Below are 20,246 nucleotides of genomic sequence, written 5' to 3'. Positions count from 1 at the left end.
GCAGGGGCCCTGGAGGAGGGTGAGGCCAGCCTTGTGAGGTATGTAATAGGGACCCTTTCACATTGATAATCATTATTTGGAGGAAAGGCTAGGAGCTGCCTGTGGGAAAATCAGGGCAGGAGGAGAGCCCGAGACAGCAGTCAGCCTCTCCACGACTGTCCTCGGCAGTTCGGCTCTGGCCCGGATCCTGATCCCCCTTCACGTGACCAAGGTGGAGAGGGCCAGCAGGGCACAGGGCCTGGGATGCCTGGAGCAGTGCCGAGGCCAGATTGCCTGGGTGTGGCTCTAGCTCTGACCGTCACTACTTCGGGGCCTCAGTTTCCCCATCAGCACAAGAGGTTAACAACGGTCCCAGTGCACAGGTCGTTCAGTCACTACGAGGACCGACTGACCTACACTGAGCCCCGCCTAGCCAGCAGTGAGCGCTCTCCCAGGTCACTCTCACCATCTGCTATGCCTCGCACACACCTCTTGGGGTCCAACAGCTACTGAAATATTCCTTCCTCCGATGCCCAGGAGACTTTCTGGGGCTCTGTTAAACCCAACGTCCCCGCTGCGGCACTTCACGCGCTGTCTTAGCACCGCCGGTGACCACCAGGCTGGCCCACCCCAGGCTGCACGAGGCCCCGACAGCAGGCCTGCAGGGCACGGGGAACTTGACACCACTGTCCCAAAGCCACCGTGACAGCTGAGACTTACAGACACCAGTCACTGCTTCTTTACAACAACTCTGCGCCCCCACCCACCAACCCGGGCTCCTGACTGGCACATCTGACAAAGTTTCTGGGGCTGCTCTGGCCTCATGTGCTTGGAACCTGGTCTCGTTACCAATAGGTCCAAAGGTGCCACCAGGTCCCTCGTCCTGCAGCACAACGGCTCCCAGCCCTCTTTAAAGAGAAACTTTAATAAGGATTTCTACACCAGGACATGTGATAATTGCAAGTTCAATTTAAACCATTACATGTGTTTATGCTAATTATGTAGTTATATGTAATTATACTAATTGTATAAATGCACAATAATTGACCAAGATGTACTTTGAGAAAACAAAGAGAATCCACCCAGAAAACCTTCCTAAATGTTCAGGGTGTGGCAAAACCCCACAGCGGATGGACGGGTGCTCGAGGGAGCCTTGGGCTGCGAGCCCAGACTTCACATGGTGCTGTGGAACCGAACTGACTGTCTCTCTTGAGACAGAACTGGGCCTGGGGCCACAGGAGACTTGGCTCCATCTCAACCTCGGTGAACAGTCGACTCTATGAATCCCCAGCAAAGGACGTGATCCAGTCACTCTCCTGTCCTGCTCCAAGATATTCTATGGCTCCCTACTACGCACGGACTGACGCTCCATCTTGGCAGCTGCACCCAGGTCCTCCAGGGTCGGGCTCTGGAGTCTATTTAATCCTGTTGTGTAGACATCCTCACGTAGTCCGCACAGATCAGCTGACTCTCTTGGGCACGCTGAGTCCCTTCCCACTTCCGTGTGGTTGCCAAGGTGGTACCCTCCTGCTGACATGCCATTCCTCCTGCTTCCTGCCCCTCTGGTGAGACCCTGCCTGCTCCTCTGGTCCCTGCTGGTCATGACCCCGTCTGCCAAGCTGGGCAGACACGGACTCCTGGCATCCTCCCAACAACACTGCCAGTACAGAAGACGTGCACCTGCCCTTTTACAGACAGGAATCAGATGTGACCTGCCCCTGTCACATCTCCAGAAACTGGCAGCGCTGGGACACAAATCTGGGTCTAGGACCTGTGCTGAGCACGGCCCCACACTGCTGCTCAGAGAACACATCCATGAGATGAAACAGCTGAAACCTGGGCTTGTTGGGCAGGTCCCCACTGGGGCCCCCACTGCACAGGGTGGCTGTGGCCTGGGCTTGTCACACATCCCCAGGGAGGCCCGTCTCCACCCCCAAACAGCGCCAAGTCCTGCAGTGGCCCCCACACCACGGCCGCCCTACCTCAGGGTTCTCCTGGCTCGGGGGCCGGTCTTCCTTCTTCTTTTTGGTGGCCTGAGCTCCCTGAGATGGCTCCTCCGTGGGCGGCCGCGCCTCTGCCGTGCTCTCGGGCTGCGTCTGCACTTGAGGCTGAATGATGATGACCTGAAAGATGAGGTGGAGGGATGAGGGGTGGAGGGATGTGGGGTGGAGGGGTGAGGGGTGGAGGGATGAGGGGTAGAGGGATGAGGGGTGGAGGGATGAGCAGGGGCGGAGGCGGGGAGGCTGGGAGGGCCCTGGGTGGGCAGGGTCCACAGGTGTATTCACCCCAGAGGGCGCGGGGCCTCGAGTGGCAAGATCGCAGAGGGACGAGGAGGCTGGCACCGAGCTCTCCAGTCTATGGGTGCCAGCACCCAGGGCGTGCGCCTCCCGACAGCCCTTCCCACGCTGAGAAGGGTCTGCACAAGAACGAGCCTTGTCTGGGAGCCAGGAGGGCCCAGGCTCAATCCTGTGCTACCGTTTTTCTAGCTGTGTGGCCTCAGGGAGGCCGCTTTGCCTCTCTGAACCTCAGCATCCTTGAAATACCTCCCTCCGGGGAGGCTGGGAAGATTCAGGCAACAAGGACAAGAGAGGTTGGTTTCTTTACCCAGTTCAAATGCAGGTAAACTGAGGCAGAGAGGCTCAGACGTGCTCCTTGCCTGAGGTCTCCGGGTTAGGGAGCAGAGGGGCAGGGACTTCCCAGGTTTGTCTGGTTGCACTGCCCGGCTGCCCACTCCCCACCACGCCCCGTGGGCCCCCAGGCCACTGTGTCTGAGGCTCTCAAACCTGGCCTGGGGGGAGGGCAGGTAGGAATAATGATGTTTTTCTCACTCTGAGGAACCTTGCCAAGCTTAGGGACGGGTGGGGAGTGTGGAGAAGGGGGAGGTGGGCTCCCAACCCCACTAAGCATCACCCAGAGCGGCCCCACTTCAGCCAGCCCTCACCAGAGGTCAGGGTTATCATCGGTGTGATCGAAGGGTCGGAGGCCGAGAAGTCGGAAACTGACTCCTGCAGCCCAGCCTCGCCCTGGGCCGGAATCCCCTCATCTGTGGCTCAACTGTTTCATGCATTTTCTTAGACAGGGAACTGGGGAAGAATGGGTCTCTTTCAAGGATCCAGGGAATGGGGTTCACCAGCATCAGCCAGCCAGGGTCTGGCCCAAGCCAGGAGTAACTGGAACTCGTATTTTTCTCCCCTAAGGACGTGTGGCACCTATCTGGTGAATTTGAGGCTCCTCTACACGAGGAGCCTCAAAGAAAACTTCCTGTTTTTCTGCTGGTTTAAGGGCAGGCTCTTAGTTCTTCTTTGTACCACAGTTTTAAAACCCAAGAATTCCCTGGATGGAAAAACAAATGCCCCTTTTTATATTCATGGGAAGGAAAACATTAAGAGCCCCAGTAGAAAAAATATCCTCGAATGAGTCAGTCACACAGGAGTCAGAATTCTTGAAAAGCACAGGGAAAACACGGAAGCTTAATAATAACCGAATAATTCAACTTTCAAGAATGAGCATCTGTTTGCACCAATTAAATGAGCAAAAAGTGTTGAAAATGACAACACTAAATGCTGGTGAGGCTGTAGTGAAATAGGTACACTCATCCAACCAACATCTGCTAAGCACCCCCTCTGGAGCAGGCTGTGTCCTGGGGTGCACGTCTCCTTGTAAGTACTTGCCATCCGACCACAGCTGTGATAACTCCAGGCTTTTTGAATCCCTGGAGATACCATCCATGGGTGGGAGGGCTCGAGAGCATAATACTCCCAGAAATACACTGTATGCAATAAACATACGGCTGCATCAAAGAGGGGTGCCAACATCCCCAGGCTGGGAAGTAGAAAGAACACCGGCCATAAACAAGAGGGAGGCAGCTTGGCGGACCCCAAGTTGGGAACAGAGGAAAATAAGCTGAAGGGAGAAAGTGGTACTTTCTACGCAGCCCCGAAAAGCAGGCCTGGAAAAGCAGTCACAAGTTGCTCGGAGGGAAACAGGGAGAGGATCTTAGTTTCAGTTTTAAATCTTGGCAAGAAGTCACAGATTTTCCATTCAGGCACCTGGGGTCCAAAAAAGTCCTTGGCTCCCTAACTCCAGCAGGAGACAGCCATCAGCGTCCAGGGCTCCCTTCCAGCCAGCCATCCGGCCACAGGTCTTGTCAGTTCATTAACTATTCACAATGAATTACTTCATTCACTGACCAATCATTCTTTTCCCGCTGGCATTATTCTTTCAGCCACATACTCTTTCAATCACATGCCCATTCATTTGTGCCCCCATTCGCTCATGCACTGATTCACTCACTTGATCATTTACTTATACCCACCCCCCCCCTTCATTCATGCGTCGATCCATCCCCTCCCCTCGATTGCTCACGCATACCCCATTCATTCCTTCTGCCACCTGGTCCTTCTTCCTGCCCCGCCCACGTCAGAAGCTGCCTCCCCTCCCAGGTGTGTGGGCACACCTGAAGCCAGCCCAGGGGCACAGCCTCACCTTGTTGTCGGCACTGATGAGAAGGGGCTGCACTTTGACGCTGTCGCTGACCACAGACACCGCGGTGCTGGGGGCGATGGCGGCGGCATTGCTGGGGGCAGTGGAGATGATGGCGTAGGCCACCCCGGCACTGCTCAGAGAAGAGGTGATGGCGGCGGGCTCGGCGAGGGCCTGAGGCTGGCTGCCGGGCGTTGGCACATGGCTCACGGTGTTGTTGGCAGTGGGGAGGGCTGGGCTGGGGTTCTTGATACTGACCACGGTGGCTTTCTGGAATGTTGGGGGCTGCTTGGGGGGCAGATCCCTGCCCGGGGTGACGGGGAGGCTGTCTGGAATCAGAGTCTTTGGCCTAACCTGGGAGAGAGGGACATGTGTGTGGTCAGACACACTCACAGGCGGGGCGACGACAGGCATGGTGGAGGGGCAGCCCTGAGCAGAGCCAGGACTCGGGGAGGACAAAGCATGGGCACTGATAGAACCTGGCTCAGAGCCAAGGCTGCCCGCACCCTGAGCGGGCACTGACTGGCCACGGGGCTCAGGAGGGGCCTCTCTGGGTCCGAGTCCTTCCCGGCTCAACTCAGATTAAACGGTGCAGACCAGAGGAGGGCGCTGGCGGATCAGGCGAGGGTGGGTCACAGGAGAGTCGGAGTACAACTCCATCCACATCACATCGCAAAGCAGCAAATGCCCTCTGACACCCGGCTCAGAGCCCGACACCAACGCTGTGTCTGCGTGTGGAAGACCTCAGAGAGACTCTTTCTGGCCTCTGCCGGCCTCGGCTGCCAATGGTGGCCAGCTCCAGGACCGCTATTCCCAGCCTCTGAAGAGTAGTGGCAGATGGGGTGAGTGGTGGTCAAGCAGGACCCCAGCTGTGGTCTCCGGCGCACGTCCAGGGAGGGCCTCTCGGTGCTCTGCCAGCTCCTCCCCGGTGGTTTGGGTTTGTCCACACCCTGGTTTGCACCGGCCGGCTACTGCTGCATAATCGGCTCTGAATGCAGGTGAGCCAGGCCCAGAATACAGGGGCTGGACTGTGACCACAAGCTCACCAGGGGCTCAAGGTTTGGCCCAAATGTGTGGGCCTCACGGAGAAAACATATTTGAGGGACCCCAGAGTTCATGACCTTTCAGCCTGCGCCATCAGAGATATGGGCAGACCCGAGTGGGCCTCCACCGGCCGGAGCCTGCAGGGGTCCTCCCTGCCCTCTGCCCTGTGCCCCCTCTTTCTCTGGGCTGTGGTTGGTCCCTGCCAGACTGCCCCCCCACCCAAAGGCTGCTTTTCTGCTCCCCTGTGGCCTCCTGTGACAGCAGCAGACGGCAGCCGGACCAGGTGTGCACTGGGCAGCTTTCGGCCTGAGCTGACCCACCTGGAGGCCGTGAAGTCAATGGCAAGTCCAGATGTTTGCTGGGAGGGGGTCAGCAAGGTGAGAGGAAGAAGGTTGGGGGGAAGGTACACAGGCCCCGATGAGCGACTGTGAAGGTAGCATGTGCCTGCGTGTGCATGTTTGTGTGTATGGGCACCTGCTGGGGTGCAGAGAGGCGTGTGGGGCCTCGGACTTTCACCAGTGAGGGGTGCATGTGCAAGTGAGAACCCCTAGGAAAACAGCACTGACCCAGGGCACTCAGCCCAGGAGCGTAAAAGGCCAGGTGACTTGCGCAAAGTGCAGAACTGGTCAGGGGCCCCTGGATGGAACCCAGGGCAGCTGGCCCAGCACCTGTGCTGCCTCCCAAAATGAATCCTCTTGTCCAGAGTTTCTCACACTTTTTTGACCGTGACCCCATAGTTTAAAATCTTCGTTACCTTATGACCCAGTCCAGAAATGAGTGATTCAAGAGATGAGGCTATGGTGAGTCTTGCTATTTTCTGTTCTATTCCAGTCCAGCCTAGTTTACGCCATTAAAAAAAATCCTGGTCATTACCCACTAAATTGATTTCACAAGTCCTCACTGTGTAAAAAACTGGGTCTGGTCCAAACGTCTCTGAAGGACAGGCAGAGGAGGCGGGAGAGGGAAGGGACTCCTAGAGCGTGGGGGTCCTGCCCAGCCCAGTGCTGAGGGACTGGGCTCCCAGACTGCCGGGACAGACGGACACACACAGCCTGGGGCCCACCCATGGGTGGCTTACCTGAGGTAGCACTGCCGCTCCTTGCCCGGCCAACCTCTGCAAGGAGCTGACCTGAGGACCCGTGACAGGCACTGCAGTGATGGTTCCCAAAGCCTGGAAGACAGGGGAGGGCAGTGCTGAGATAGGACCCAGGCCGAGACGCAGTCAGCCACCAAAGGCTGAGCAGGGGCAGGCAGCTGGGGCAGCTAACACTGCTCTGCCCTTTTAATTCTTAGCTCTTACTCACAAAAGTAACACATACTCACGCAAGAAATTTGGGAAACTAGAGAAAGAAAAAGAATGCACATTAGCTTCCTTTTTTTACAGTGAAATTTTTATGTAGCTATACGTAGAATTCTGTCACCCGTTTTTCTACTTTCACTTCAGGACGCATGTAGGATTTCCCGATGTTGCTGTATCTTCCTACATCACTCCCATAGCTGCTGAGTCTTTCATTCAGCAGACGTACTGGCGTTTCCGCCAATGGGGGAAAAAGACAGGAGCTTTTCTTTGACCTTGTTCTCAACAGTCAGTCCCCAAGAAACAACATGCCAGGCCTGTGGGACGTCCGCAGAACAAACAGCTGACTCTTTGAAGTACAACACTGCCTGACTCCAACCCAACCCGACACCGGCATTTCTACTGCTGCCTGGGACACGGATGCCCAACCGTTCTTTAAGGAGCATCTTAGGAGGAGCATGGAAGACGGGGTGACTGCCCGGGTCACAGCCCAGAGTATTTGGGGAGGAGTTTGCTACGAATGAGGCTGCTGCGTGGGGTCCCCTGGCCTCTTGCTTTAGGATCGAATGGTGAGGTTCCTCCGGGAACACCGAGGTCACCTCCCCGCCACTGTCCCTTCTCCGTCTGTGCTAAATGGGTTTCTGGACACCCTCCGATCTCCATCTTTTAGCTTCTCTTGTCTCAAAGGCCCACGCCAGAGTGTGTTCTTCTGCGTCCTTATAAACCTCTAATTAACAAGCTGAGAAGACACTTTATCTGGCAGGGGCTAACCTCTCTGCTCCGTGTTGGAATTTATTGAGAGCAGCAAAAAACGTCTCAGAGGCTATTTCACGAGCACCGGATAGTTTATGGCCGCACTTTTGTCAAGATAAATGCGCTCCTTATGACTACATTTACAGCTCTAAGCATTTTTACGGGGGGGAAAAAAGGCCATAAAAGTCAAAGATAACTTCAAATTTTTCCTGCATCGGTGGAATCCCTGGAGTGGCCTCGGAGACCTCAGACACGGCGAGGCCGGTGGGAGGCGCCAAGGGGACAGGTGTCGGGGCTGACTGTACCTGTGGTGGGGACAGGCGGGGCTCGGATCGGGCTCAGATTCTGGCTGACACCCTGTGTGTGTGGCGCCAGCCTCCTCATCTGTAACAGACAGAGTTCCCGCTTCTCGGGGCAGAACGAGGCGGGATCTCAGCTTCGGCCCGTCCAGGTGCCAATCCTGGAGTGGCCCCTTGCTTGTGGGGCAGATCTGGGGAGCCCCATTTGCTCTGCAGCACCCACTTTCCATCTCTAAGATGGAACGTACGGACTTGTCTCTCCCCAAAATCAAAGTGCTCTGGTGCGGAAGTGCTTACAGTGCTCCGGGAGGAGGTAGCAAAGAAAACCGGTGTCACCATGTGTCCGGCTTCTTTCCGTCAGAGGACAGATGCCCTCCTGTGATCCCTTCACTCCATCGTTCATTCAGCAAACATCTCACAGCAGCCCGAGTGGCCGGCTGGCTCTCGTCTTGGCCCAGGAATGGGGTGGTGAGCAGGACGGGCAGCGCCCAGCATCAAAAAGGCTGCTCCCAGCCCAGCCCCTGACCCAATGGGTCAGAACTGGCCTTTCACTCTCTGCTCTCTTGCTGGACGGTGGCTCCTGGACGGCAGGGCCCGGTCTGAGGCCCCTGCGTCCTGGAATCCAGCCCAGATCCTGGTCGGAGCAGGAGGCCAGTGAAATGTCTGATGGACCCCATCAGACAAGGAGGGCCAGGGTCTAACTTGGGGACCCTGCTCAGCAGACGCTCAGGAAGTTGAGAGGGGCAGGGGTGAGGGCTCCCCCTTCTTACCTGCAAACAAGGTCACCCAGAGCCACTCCACGCAGTAGGCGTGTATCCCACTGCCCCACGGGCTGCCAGGCCAGGGCCAGCTCCACCGCTGCCCACCCCACACACGTGTAAACCTGACCCCTGACCTCCTGCCTTGGTTGCAGTTCCTGTGCTGAGTGACCCAGACTCCCAGAGCCACTTTCCCAGTGGTTCTCTTGGCATGGGTGTAAACAAACCTGAGGGGTTTTGAAGTGGCCTCATCCTGCCCATGTAAATGTGCTCCTGATGCGGACAGAAACCCAGCCTTCAGGACAGCTGGCCTCCAGGACAGGACACCCCCAGGAAGCATTCTGAGCCAGGGTCCACTCTGCCTTGTTCCAGTCCTTTCTGACCCTGATGGTCAGCCCCTAAAGCCCTCCAAGGGCGACAGCAACAGTCACACCTTCTACCACATCTCAGGCACCGTCCACAGGCAGGTTTAGCGCCACGCCTGCCAGGGCGGGAGCTCGGCCTGGCTTTGCTGAGTCTCTGCGGAGCCCATGGGAAAGGCAGTGGAAGTTGAGTTTTGTTAAACGAAGCCATTGGGTGCGGTCACACTTACGGAACACTCTGCCGAGGGACACCAAGGCCCGGTGTGGCAGGTCCTGCCTGGTGCCCAGTGGGCAGCCCATGGCAGAGCCTGGCTCTCACCAGACCCCTGAGCCCGGGGCCACCACCTGGGAAGCCCAGACATCCCTGGGGCTCCCATGCCTCAATCCCCAAATGTCCCTGCAGATCTGGCATCACTCCCTGCCCAGGTGCCCACACACATCCTTGTGGTTGGGCTGAGACTGAGCCAGAGGAGAGAATTCAGGACTTGGAGCTCGGGGAGGAGGAGGGGGTGCGGGCTGTGCAGGGGGAGAGGAGGCCGGGTCACCGACTCTTAAGGGGCTGACACCATCACGCAACAGTGGTCCCGTGGAATGAGGCTGCACCACCGGGAGGCGAGCATTTTTTCAGGGCACGTGAGTCGCTCTCCTCACTTGACCGCGGGGGCTGGGCCCCTTTGCACGATGCACACTAAGGCAGGCGCTACCTTGGAGCCTGGCTCTGGGAGGACGGGACCCCGTTCCTAAGTGCCTCGTGTCCACGCACATTCCCTGTGACCTTGATTAAACGTGTCTGGGAGGTTGGTGTCCAGAGGGGGACACTGGACGGGGGTCTGGTCAAGGCAGCTGTGGCATGGACCACTCACTGTGGGGTCCTTAGTGCTGGGCTCAGCTCTAAGGACAGCAGGGAAGGGAGCCCCTCCACTGGCTGGGAAAAGGTTTGCTGAGCTGACCAGAGTGGGGGCTCCTGCTTCCCGCACCCCACGAGGCTCCCGCCTCCAACCTGGCTGGATGAAGAAAGTGGAGCAGCAACCCAAGGCCTCCAAGAAGGACGCAGGATGCCCCAGCGGCAGGCGGCCTTGGGTCTCCCCCCTGCCCGGCCCTGCATGAGCCAGGCGGCTGTGCAACTGCGTCTTTATAGAATCACTGCAATGTGGGGCAGAGACAACCACACTCCAGCCTCACTCAGGGCCCATAAATATTAATGTAACGTAAGCACCACTTTTACTGTCGTGTGAAGCCAGTTTATTCTTCACAGATGAAACCTGCCTGCCGCCTTTGCCGCTGTGGGAACGACAGAGGTCCGCGTGCTGCGGGGGTGCTCCTGCAGGCCTGGCCCTGACGCCCAGCTCGGCGCCCCGCGTCTGCTCCCACTAAGCCCATGCGCATCCACAAGGACCATCAGGGCGCTTTGGGGGGCACAGGAAACCCCCGGGAAACGCTCACCTGCCTTGACTGCCCCGTCTCCTGGAAGTCCCCGCTCCTCCCCGTCCACATCTGTGTCTACAGCTGTGGCATGGATGGCACATACCCAGAGCGCATCCTCGGCTAGGATGCCTCATGCCAAACATCCCCGTCCTGACCTCTAAGGCAGTGGGAGCAGGGACCACCCTCCCTGTTCCAAGGACGGGCCGTGTGTGGGGAGGGGGTGCCTGGCACAGAGGCCCTGTGAGTCAGCCCAATGGCTGGCTTCTCTATTCCCAAATGCACACCAAGGACTGAATGTGGTGACAATCGGACAGGGGGCCCGGGGGCGGGTTCTCACCTCTTCCGACAGGATGGACTGCGGGCCGGTCATCTCCCCGCAGGAACATGACGTCTAACTGGCCCCCGGAGGTGCAGAGGTCTGTTTAGATCCCCCCTCCCAAGATGGGCTGTGGGTTTTGCTCATGGCACCCACACCAGGCCCTGCCATGGGCATCCTGCTCTCTCCCAGGGTCTCGGGGACGGTCCCCAGTCATGGCAGCTCCTGGGAGAAGGAACACACCCAGGGGTCTCTCAGGAGACCTGAATGCTGAGTCTTTAAAACAAGAGTCCTCTTCCAAAATTGGCTTCTTCAAGCCCCACAAGGGGAATCATTCTCTGAAGCTCTGGACCCGGGGAGGCTGCACACACCCCAGCTCAAAGCAAACCCGTTTACTAGTGCACTGAGGGGAAAACGGTAGGAGGTGGTTGCTGCCCGGCTGCTGGGCACAGGTGGCTCCAGCCCAGCTGGGTCCCGGTGACCCTGACCAAGCGGGCCAGCCGAGGCGGGCTGCCCAGGGTCACTTAACCAATGCAGAGGTCTTTGTGGGGGAGGCCATTCTTAATCGGAAAGCCCCCGAAGACACAGTGGCTACTCTGCGCTGACATTTCAAACACTCTTTCAGCAGGCCCCAGTGTGGCAAAGTGGTTTAATTAACTTGAAAGGGTGTAATTTTATGCTATTTAGTAGGAAACACACACTCTAAATGGCATCGTGCACTAAGGATTGGGGTCTGTGACAATGAGGGTGTGCAAAAAACGCCACAAATGTCTGGCAACCACAGGTGTGGGGTAGGGGTGGGGGGCGTGCTGCAAACTTCCCCACAGATGGCAGCCTCTGAGTTCTGTGCTGGAACTGTCCATGAGACCAGCTAAAATGGCCACGTCACATCAACTCAACTGAGAAACAAATACTGTATGTCTGAAAGAGAACTGGCCACGGGGGAGTTTGGGGGCCAGTCAGGACCCCCTGTGGAATTCCCCCATCCAGGCCACTGGCGGGGGGAGGGCTCCAGTTTCCGAGCGGAGGTCCCACCCGCCTTGCTGCTGGCCCTGCCTGCAAGGCATGTCCAAAGTCATGCGGGTGTTCTGGGTGGTAGCCCCTGGTGAGGCAAGAGAGCAGGCTGCCCCGCCCCCACTGAAGGGTCGTCTCTTCAAACCCAGGCCCTTTGGGAGGAGGCCAGGCACGGTGACGGTGATGACGCAGCCTCTAGCCTTGGAGAAGGATGGGTGAAGCGACCCAGGGGCTGGGCTGGAACCTCAGAGGCCACTGGGAAGACCCTGGGGCGTGTTTCCATCCCTCTGATCTGTCCCCTGGAACATGCAGCTGGTACTGGAAGGGTGTTGGCTTGTCCCCAGGGCTGCCGGGAGAGGAGGGGGGCTGCCTCCCTGGGGCCTGGGGCAAGGGGAAAACATGGAATGGTTGGTTCATGCCCTTCCCTGTCCCCTGGTCCCCACAGATTGCCTGCCCCCTCACTTCATGCTCCCTGCTATCCGAGATTGGGGAGCGTTTGTGTCTGCTCCTCGGCAGGGGGCCCCGGAGCCACGACCTGGGCCCTGGGATCCCAAGGCCACTACCCCAGGCACGCAGCTTCACAGCAAAGCAGTGATTACGAAATGCAGTCGATGCGAGTGGTTCTAACGGCCGCGGCCCCCACAGACCTCTGGACCTCGGCAAAATAAACAGTCATTTAGGAAATCTAATTTCCACGTGTGAGCGGCTGACACGCACTCCCACTGGCCCTGCCTCGTCATCCTGCCTCCTCTGATGGCCCGGAATCTAATTTAGGGGCACACATGAGCACGGCGCCCCGGGAAGCCCGCTAACAGTCCATGACGCACTCCTCACTCGGGAGAGGCAGTGACGGGGAGGGCAGCCCTTCTCCCCAGAGTCCTGGCTCTCCAAAGGGGACCCCCCCAGTGTAAAACTGAGATGCAATTTGCTTACAGTGAATGGCGCAGGGCTGAGTGTACAGCTCAATGGATTGTGACAAATGTCTCCACCCAGACCAAGATGGAGAACATCCCAGCAATTTGGGGGCTCCTGAGTGCCCCCAGAGGAGGCCTGCATCCCAAGCAAGGGTGCAGCCCTGGGCTCCTGGTTTGATTCCCTGAGCCAGCAGCCGTCAGGAGAACAGGACTAGATCCCCACTATTTTCTGAACCCGTTGGCACCAATTAAAACTCCCCAGCTGTTGACTGAGCGACCACTCCATGCCAGGCCGTGTGGACAGATGGAAGCAAGGCAAGGTCCCCATCCAGTCTGTGCTGGGCTGGGCAGTGAACCCGTGACAGTGCTCAGCCAGTGGGGACGGAGGTGGACGGGAGGGTCCCGCTGACAAGGAAGGGGGAGGGGGTTTGATGTTGGCAGAGCTCCTGTGTGTCCATGGGATTTCCACAGTTCTGCGAGATGAGTTCAGGACCCCAACATGCAGGTCAGGAAAATGAGGGAGGGGAAGTGACCTGGCCCTCCAGCTTTAGTGGACAGTCCTCCCACGACCCCCCCCCCCAACCTCGTCCTGTAGTATGAGACTGGGGCTCGGGGAGGAAGGGAGGACACACGGAGAGGGGCTCCTGTTCCCTGCGGGGTTAGCACAGCCATCTCAGACTTGCAGGGGGCTGGGACAGAACAGGGTACCGTGTCCCAGCCACCACAGTGCCCGGCACACAGGAGGCATTTAATAAACCTCCCTCCCTCTCAGAGGCGCGTCCCTGCACCAGCCTGCCCCCTGAAGGGCAGAGGGGACCGTGACACTTGGTGGCAGCACTTTGGGGACTGGGAGATGACAGCTGGGGGATCACAGATGTCACTCTTCTCTGCACGTGCCACGTGTGGCAGGTACCACACCAAGCTCAGGAGGGGAGGGGCCCCAGAGCCAGGTGCCCCTCGGGCGAAATGGAAACAATCTTCATGCTGCCTTCACATCGGTCACTCTGGACCAGCGTCCTCATCTCCTCAGTTTCCTGACTTCTTCGAGGGGGCCACCAGTGCCCAGGGGAGATGGTTAGGCAGGTCACTGGAAGAGATCTGAACCTGACACTGAGATGACCCAGGGTGAAGGCAGGGAGCATGGCGGGGGCCACAAGAGTGGTGACAGTCTGGCCACGAGGACACCGCATGTCAGGTGCTCTGGTGGCACCCACAGCTGTCTCTCAAAGCCGGCACTGTGCGAGCAAGCTCGTTTTGCAGGAGAGAAAGCCCCTGTCTCAGCCTCACTTTCTCCAACAGGATGCCAGACCCACTTTATGCTGAGTGGGCTCTGCTCGTGCAGCTCAGGGAAGTGTCCCGGCCTCGCTGAGAACCACCTGAGCACAGGTGAGAAGACATGAGCTAGGCTGGCTGCAGCAGGTGCTGTGCGGACGTACGCTGACTCCCACTCAGAACCCACCGACGCCTCCCCATGTCCTCAGGATGGTCCGTCCTCTTGGGGGAAGTGGGGGGAGGGCGGGTTGTCATGTGGCCACAGGCACAAGGTCACATGGTGGGAGACTCAAGCACTTGGTCCCCAGCCACCGCCAGGGCCACCCGCTCTCCCTGGCCTGTGACGCTCGTGTTCTCACTGCGTACCACACCCCCCTCGGCACACACATGCCACAGATGAGGGAACCAGGCCTCAGCCAGGTGGAGTGGCTTGTCAGAGGCAGAGTCTGAATCCGAACTCTGTTTTCCGCGGCCCCAAAGCCACCTCTGAGTTCTCGTTCCAACAGCCACCTACTGCTGGCGAGGGCTTGTACCATGGCCTGAGATTCGCTGTAAGTGCAGGATGCATGTGGGATTTCAGAGACTCCGTATGAAAAAAAGGTGAACTACCCCATTCATGGTTTAAAAAATTAGCTTCCTGTTGAAAGGATAACATTGTGGATATCCTGGGCTACTAGGCTACTAGAAGATTTAAAATTATATTCAACTTCCATTGGAGGGAGCGGTGCTCTAGATACACCCAGACAGAATAAAAATCAGACTTTCTATGGACTGGAGAAAAGTGGTGGCTACGAGAAAACCCAGAAGGACCAAGTTCCAGGGAGGAAGGAGCCATGACAGCTGAGCAGAGAGGGGACACCCAGTGAGCTCAGGTGCAGAGGCTGTGAGGGGGCCGGACTCTGCCGGGACCCAGGAGCAGCATGGCTCTCACCACAAACTGCCGGAGGGGATGGGTGGGGGATGTGCGACACTTTGGAGAAGAGTTTGGTAGTTTCTCAGGAACAGACACCTGAGCCCTAGCCCCCCGCGATTTCACTCCCAGGTATTGACACAAGAGAAACGAAAACTCGTCTTCAAAACGACGTGCGCACCAATGTTCAGAGCAGCATAACCAGCATTGCCAGAAAGTGGAAACACCCCAAATGTCCATCAACTGGAGACAATCATGCTGAGGTGCGTCCATGCCAGGGGCACCCCTCCGCCGGGCACAGGCGTGAGCCAGCAGCAGGGAGGGTCCTCAAAAGCCCGATGTGAATGAACGGAGGCACAGGGCACACAGCAAGGCCAATGACTGAACAGGTCCATGGACAGGAAGGACAGGAAGTCAGGAGAGGGCAGACCTCCCCTGAGGTGAGGGAACGGGGAGGGGCAGCCCGGGGAGGGGCAGCCCGGGGAGGGGCTGCCCGGGGAGGGGCTGCCCGGGGAGGGGCTGCCCGGGGAGGGGCCCACGGCCACCAGGGGAGGGAAAGGTTCTGTATCTCGGCTGGGGTGTAAGTCACTTTGGCATATACAACTGTCAAAATGCATCAAACAGTACAATTAAGATCCGTGAATTTCAATGTATGTAAATTATACCTCAAAGAAAAAAATTATATATTAAGAGAAAGGCAAGAGCCTCAGCTCCAGCCTCATGGAGAGAAACGAAAAGGGGGGCAGTGGGAGGGGTGCCTGCGGTGTGCAGCCCACACCCACGGGGGAGGGGGCAACGCTGATACCCCTGCCCACCCCCAGCCCTTTCGGCAGCGACACAACTACCCGGCTAACCTGCTGCCCTTGGACTGGAGTGGATACTCCCCGTTGTGTCCACCAGGTGCCACCTCCAGGAGGAGACCCGGGACCTGGGACACGTGACGCCTGCAGGGAGCCACCTCGCAGAGTGGGCTCCCGTCAGTCACCTGCAGCATCCTGTCTCCTCCTAGGACCTCCCAGGAGAAAACCTGAGCACAGCTCTGACAGGACTGGGGTGCAGAACTCAGTGGGGCCCCACGGGGAGGTGACAGGAGACTCTAGGGCAGGATTTCCATAGATTACGACAGCAAGGGATGCCCAGGAGAAGACAGGGCCCCAGGGGCCGAGGCTGAGATGTGGCCGAGGCCGGGAGGACAGTGGGGACAGGGTCCAAGTATTCCAGAGGCCACCCCAGGGAGAGAGGATGTGATGGTGAAGGTGACAGGGAACCTGGGGGGAGGTGTGAGCAGGGCAGTGAAGGGACAGCTGGGATATGTGAGACGGACCAGAAGCTGCACAAATGGAGGCCGGGAGTCCAGGGAGGAGGTGACGGGGGTTTGGGGGTTGGGGGGACACAGGTGACATGAGTGAGAAGGCATGGAGCCCTGTGGGGCTCCGGGGGGTTTTAAGAAGGAGAGTGACACAAGTCATTAACAAACCTAGAGCGAGCCCAGAATTGGGTGATGGAGACAAAGACATGAAAAGACAAGTCACCATCTTCAAGAAAGGCACAAGCAGGGGCTGAGGGGTGGGGGCTGCAGGCAAGCCACTGTCACTCTGAGCCTCAATTTCCCCATCTGTAAAAGCGAACAGTCAAGGGAAGATGCAGAGGTCCTTAAAACACCGCCAGCCTTGGCCAGCGCCGTGCGTTTAGATCACTAAGAAATTATTCACACCCCTTCTTGGCAAGAGGACCCCCTCCCGCAGCCAGCCTCCAGCAGGCCCGCTGCAAGCCTCTGGCCACACTCCCAACACGCAGCCCAGCCCTTCAACTCCTTGGCGAGCCTGCACCCAGCGCACCCGGCACAGCTCTAAGGACCAGCAGCCACGTGTCGAATCTTCTGCCTCCTCCCTGCTGCGAGCACTTCAGAGGTGTGTCCGCCTGCATCCTCGTGTCCATAAGTCGGAATCATGAGGCCACACTGAGCAGCGGGGCCCAAAAGGATGGAGGGACATTTTAATTTCAGATTTTGGGGTCTCAAGTTATGAGGGACAACCGGAGGGAGACGCAGGCAGAAGCTCTGTGGGGTGCAAGGCAGCTGAGAGGCCACCCGGGTCAGTGGGGCTGCCTGAGGACAGTGTGGATGGGCGGGGAGGTCGGACCCCGGCTCTCCCATGGGGGGGCCTCCTGTTCAAGCTGAGCAGAAGCACAGGCCCCTCATACCCCCTGGCGTGGGCTCGTCCCTGCAGACAGGGATACAGTGTGTGGACCAAGGTGGGAAGCCCAGAGGGACCCCACCCCATTGGTCCTCACTCAGGCCCCGGGGGCCAAAGTGGGGTCGCCCTCGGCCATGATCCCCACCCTTGGCCAGGGCCACGTGATGGGCACAGTGGGACTGCCCATGCTTCCCTACCACCCTGCTGAGGGGACTGGCGGGCTGGGCAGTGGCAGCAGCAACACACCCCGGCCCTGAGGGTTCTGGGCCTCTCCCCACCACTGGGACCAACCTCTCTGGCGCATTCGCTCCATCCAGGCTGGGTGTGGGGCAGGCACCCCAGTGTCCTCACCCTTCCAGGTGGACAAGACAAAGCGTGGACTGTGGTGGAGGCCACAACCTCCAACTGCAAGGGGCAAGGGGCAGCCAACTTATTGGTATTCATGGAATTTAATTTTATTTGCAATAACATATCAATTTCTAAACATTTCAGCCTGTTCTAATGTTTAAAGGCTCAACAAATATCTGTTGGATGAATAGAGAGATTATTGAATGGTGACAATTACAAATTACTGAGCCCCTGCCGTGTATCACACAGTCCTGATTTGATTTAATCCTCCAGGAACCCCGTGTGCTCACAATTATTGTTCCCTTCCACACGTGAGGCAACAGAGGGCCGCAGGGGCTGAGTGACTTGCCCAGGGTCCCTCAGCTTTGAGCCCGTGATGCACAGGAAGGAAATTCCAGAGACCCTCAGGGGAGCTTGAGGACAGCCAGGCTCCCTCCCTGTGTCCTGGCCTCCCTGTGAGTGGCACAGCACTGGGCACGTGCCAGCAGGGCTCAGCGGTGACCTCAGCTGCTGTGGAGCTGCTTTGCTCAGGAGTGGGTCCGGCCAGCCTGACCTTTGTGACTCAGCGTCTTGCTCCTGCACCGCGGGGGGGAGTTCAGCCCCCACCCCTCTCCTTCAGCTCTGGTTTCATTTCAATTGCTTATAACAGGGGTGGAAAGACCAGAAAATCACAGCTCCCCACTGAAGCTGAGAACACCTCATTTCTTTGACCTTGTGGTAGATGGACACAGTATGTAAAATGGTGACATGCAGCCAACTCCATTACCCATGCCAACAGGGGGTGGGAGGCGGGGACGAAAGCCAAGACCACGACCACTCCAAGCCTCCACCTGACTCTCAGAGTGCCTTCTCTTGTTCAAAGAACTGCACTGCTCACTTGTGTGCCAGGCACAGGGGACGCGGAGATGAACTAGGAGCAGCCCTGTCCTCCAGGAGCTCAGTTCAGTGCAGTACAGACCCGTCTGCCCTCTGTGTGGGGGGCAGAGGGAGTATGTCACCTTTCCAGAGGTGACAGTGAGCCAGACCATGAAAGAAAAGGGCACAGCATGGGCAAAGGCCTGGCACTGAGTGTCGTCTTGGGGGACCAGGGAGTAGCCGACAGTGGGACAGCGAGTTAGGGGCCAGGAGGGCTTCAGAGGCCAGGCTCAGGACCTGTACTTGTACAGGTGCCGTCCGAGGGGTCAGTTTCCTTTTCCCAGCTGGACTCAGTAAAGAGGCAGACAACCCAGGGCTTGGATCTTCTCAAATCTGGCCATGGGGCTTAGTGACAGAGCCCGGTCTCTGGACAGGGTGAGCCAGCAGCATTTGAAGGGAGAGGACTGACCCTGCCAGCTTCCCAGGCTTGGCAGGGCCTCGGAGGGCTACTCTCAGCACCAGGACCCCAGAGCACAGAACCCAGGGGCAAGAGAACAGCCACCAGGACACCAGGCACGCTGACCAATTGTCCTGGGCCCAACTCTGGTCTAGGCCCATGACAGGTGCAGCTGATTTCATTCCCATGACTACCTGCAAGAAGGTACTGTTTTCATCCCCATTCAACATACGGAGAAACTGAGGTTAGTGACATGCCCAAGCTGCGAGGTGAAGGGAGCCGAGTCTGAACCAGGCAGCCTGACCAAAGACTGTGATTGCTCCAGACTGTTCTAAGAGGCATGTGGCCCAGAGAACCCACCGCAAAGGCTCAGGGTGGGAGGAAGGTGCCCACAGCTCGGACAAAGCCTGGGCTCTGAGCTGAGACCCAAAAGCTGAGACCCAAGGGGCAGCCATGTGGACGGCAGGACCACCCAAGCTTCCCAGGGAGTTACACACATCTTCGAACATCCAGGGGGAGGGTGTGCAGGGGCCTGCTTCAAGTCCAGCAAACCCTTTACCCTGGCTGGACTTCAGCTCTCTATTTGTAGGATGGGGTGGGGCTGGAGTGTCCGATCACTGAGGTCCAATGCGAAGGGTCTAACTCCATGAAGGAACGATCCGGGAGCCCTGGAGGTGGGCATGCGGGGCTCCTGGTCCTCTGACCCCTTACTTATTATTCATCGTCATTAACATGCTGAGCCCGTGAGCCTCCATTTCCTCATCTGTGAAATGGGAATTACACCACCGCTGTCCAGTAAGCATCAAGTGCAATGTGGGTTGGGAGGACGTTTTGCAGACTGCGAAGGGCTGTGCACCCAAGCGTCATCTTTCCAAAGCATCAGGCAGTGTCGATCTAGCGCTTGCATAATCAGGCTGTTATAACTTTGACAGTGAATGTGCTCTGTGCAGAAGCTGAAAACATCTCTTCAAGGGAAATAGGCTTCATTTTCACATGCACCTCATTTCTGGGGCGTGAGGTGCCTGGATGGCCTCCCAGGGGCTGGTCACCCACACTGGGAAGCACCAAGACTCCAGCCTCTGATGTCATATTCACCTCTAAATCCATTGCAAGCTGTGCTTCCTCCCCAGTCATCTAAAGACCCTCTGGATTCTGAGAGCTATCATGACTTAATGTGGGCGGCCAGGAGGAGCTGGCCAAGGCCCGGCCATGAACAGCATGTTTGCATTAGTGCCTCAGTGCGGGGACAAACTGGGGACTCACAGGCAGGCATCAGCAGAGCTAGGAAATTTACTGACCATCACGTAAGATATGCGGCCAAACCCGGCCTCTGAACCCTGCCTGCCAACCAGCAAGCCAGTGAGACGGGGTTAGGTCGGCACATTCTGGGTCCCCCATCAATAGCAGTGCATCATGGGACACCATGGGGATGTCTGCTTGGGAAGACTGTCTGCAGGGCCGGGTCGAGGAATAACAAACCCCTTGCCAGCCCACTTCGCAAGGATGTTATGTTCTGAAGCTAGAAATAAAGTCACGGACATGGAAAGAAGGACTTGGGGAAAGGCA

The 20,246-nt window shown here is 57.8% G+C and overlaps 1 protein-coding gene across 3 annotated transcripts in view; it reads right to left on the bottom strand.

Moving 5' to 3' along the window:
* Nucleotides 1-20,246, bottom strand: part of PHF21B (PHD finger protein 21B) — an 83,380-nt gene that overhangs the window by 18,537 nt on the left and 44,597 nt on the right. For all 3 annotated transcript variants that reach the window (XM_074326536.2, XM_074326537.2, XM_074326535.2), the window contains 3 exons: nucleotides 6,584-6,676; nucleotides 4,465-4,815; nucleotides 1,962-2,102 (listed from right to left, as the gene is read on the bottom strand). In XM_074326536.2, the coding sequence (XP_074182637.1) occupies nucleotides 1,962-2,102; nucleotides 4,465-4,815; nucleotides 6,584-6,676 (585 nt within the window). The remainder of the gene's footprint in view (nucleotides 1-1,961; nucleotides 2,103-4,464; nucleotides 4,816-6,583; nucleotides 6,677-20,246) is intronic.

The sequence above is a fragment of the Rhinolophus sinicus genome, chromosome 1 (genome assembly GCF_057876585.1).
Source record: "Rhinolophus sinicus isolate RSI-liver-muscle chromosome 1, RSI-T2T, whole genome shotgun sequence".
NCBI lineage: Eukaryota > Metazoa > Chordata > Mammalia > Chiroptera > Rhinolophidae > Rhinolophus > Rhinolophus sinicus.
This window is presented reverse-complemented; position numbering and strand designations above follow the sequence as displayed.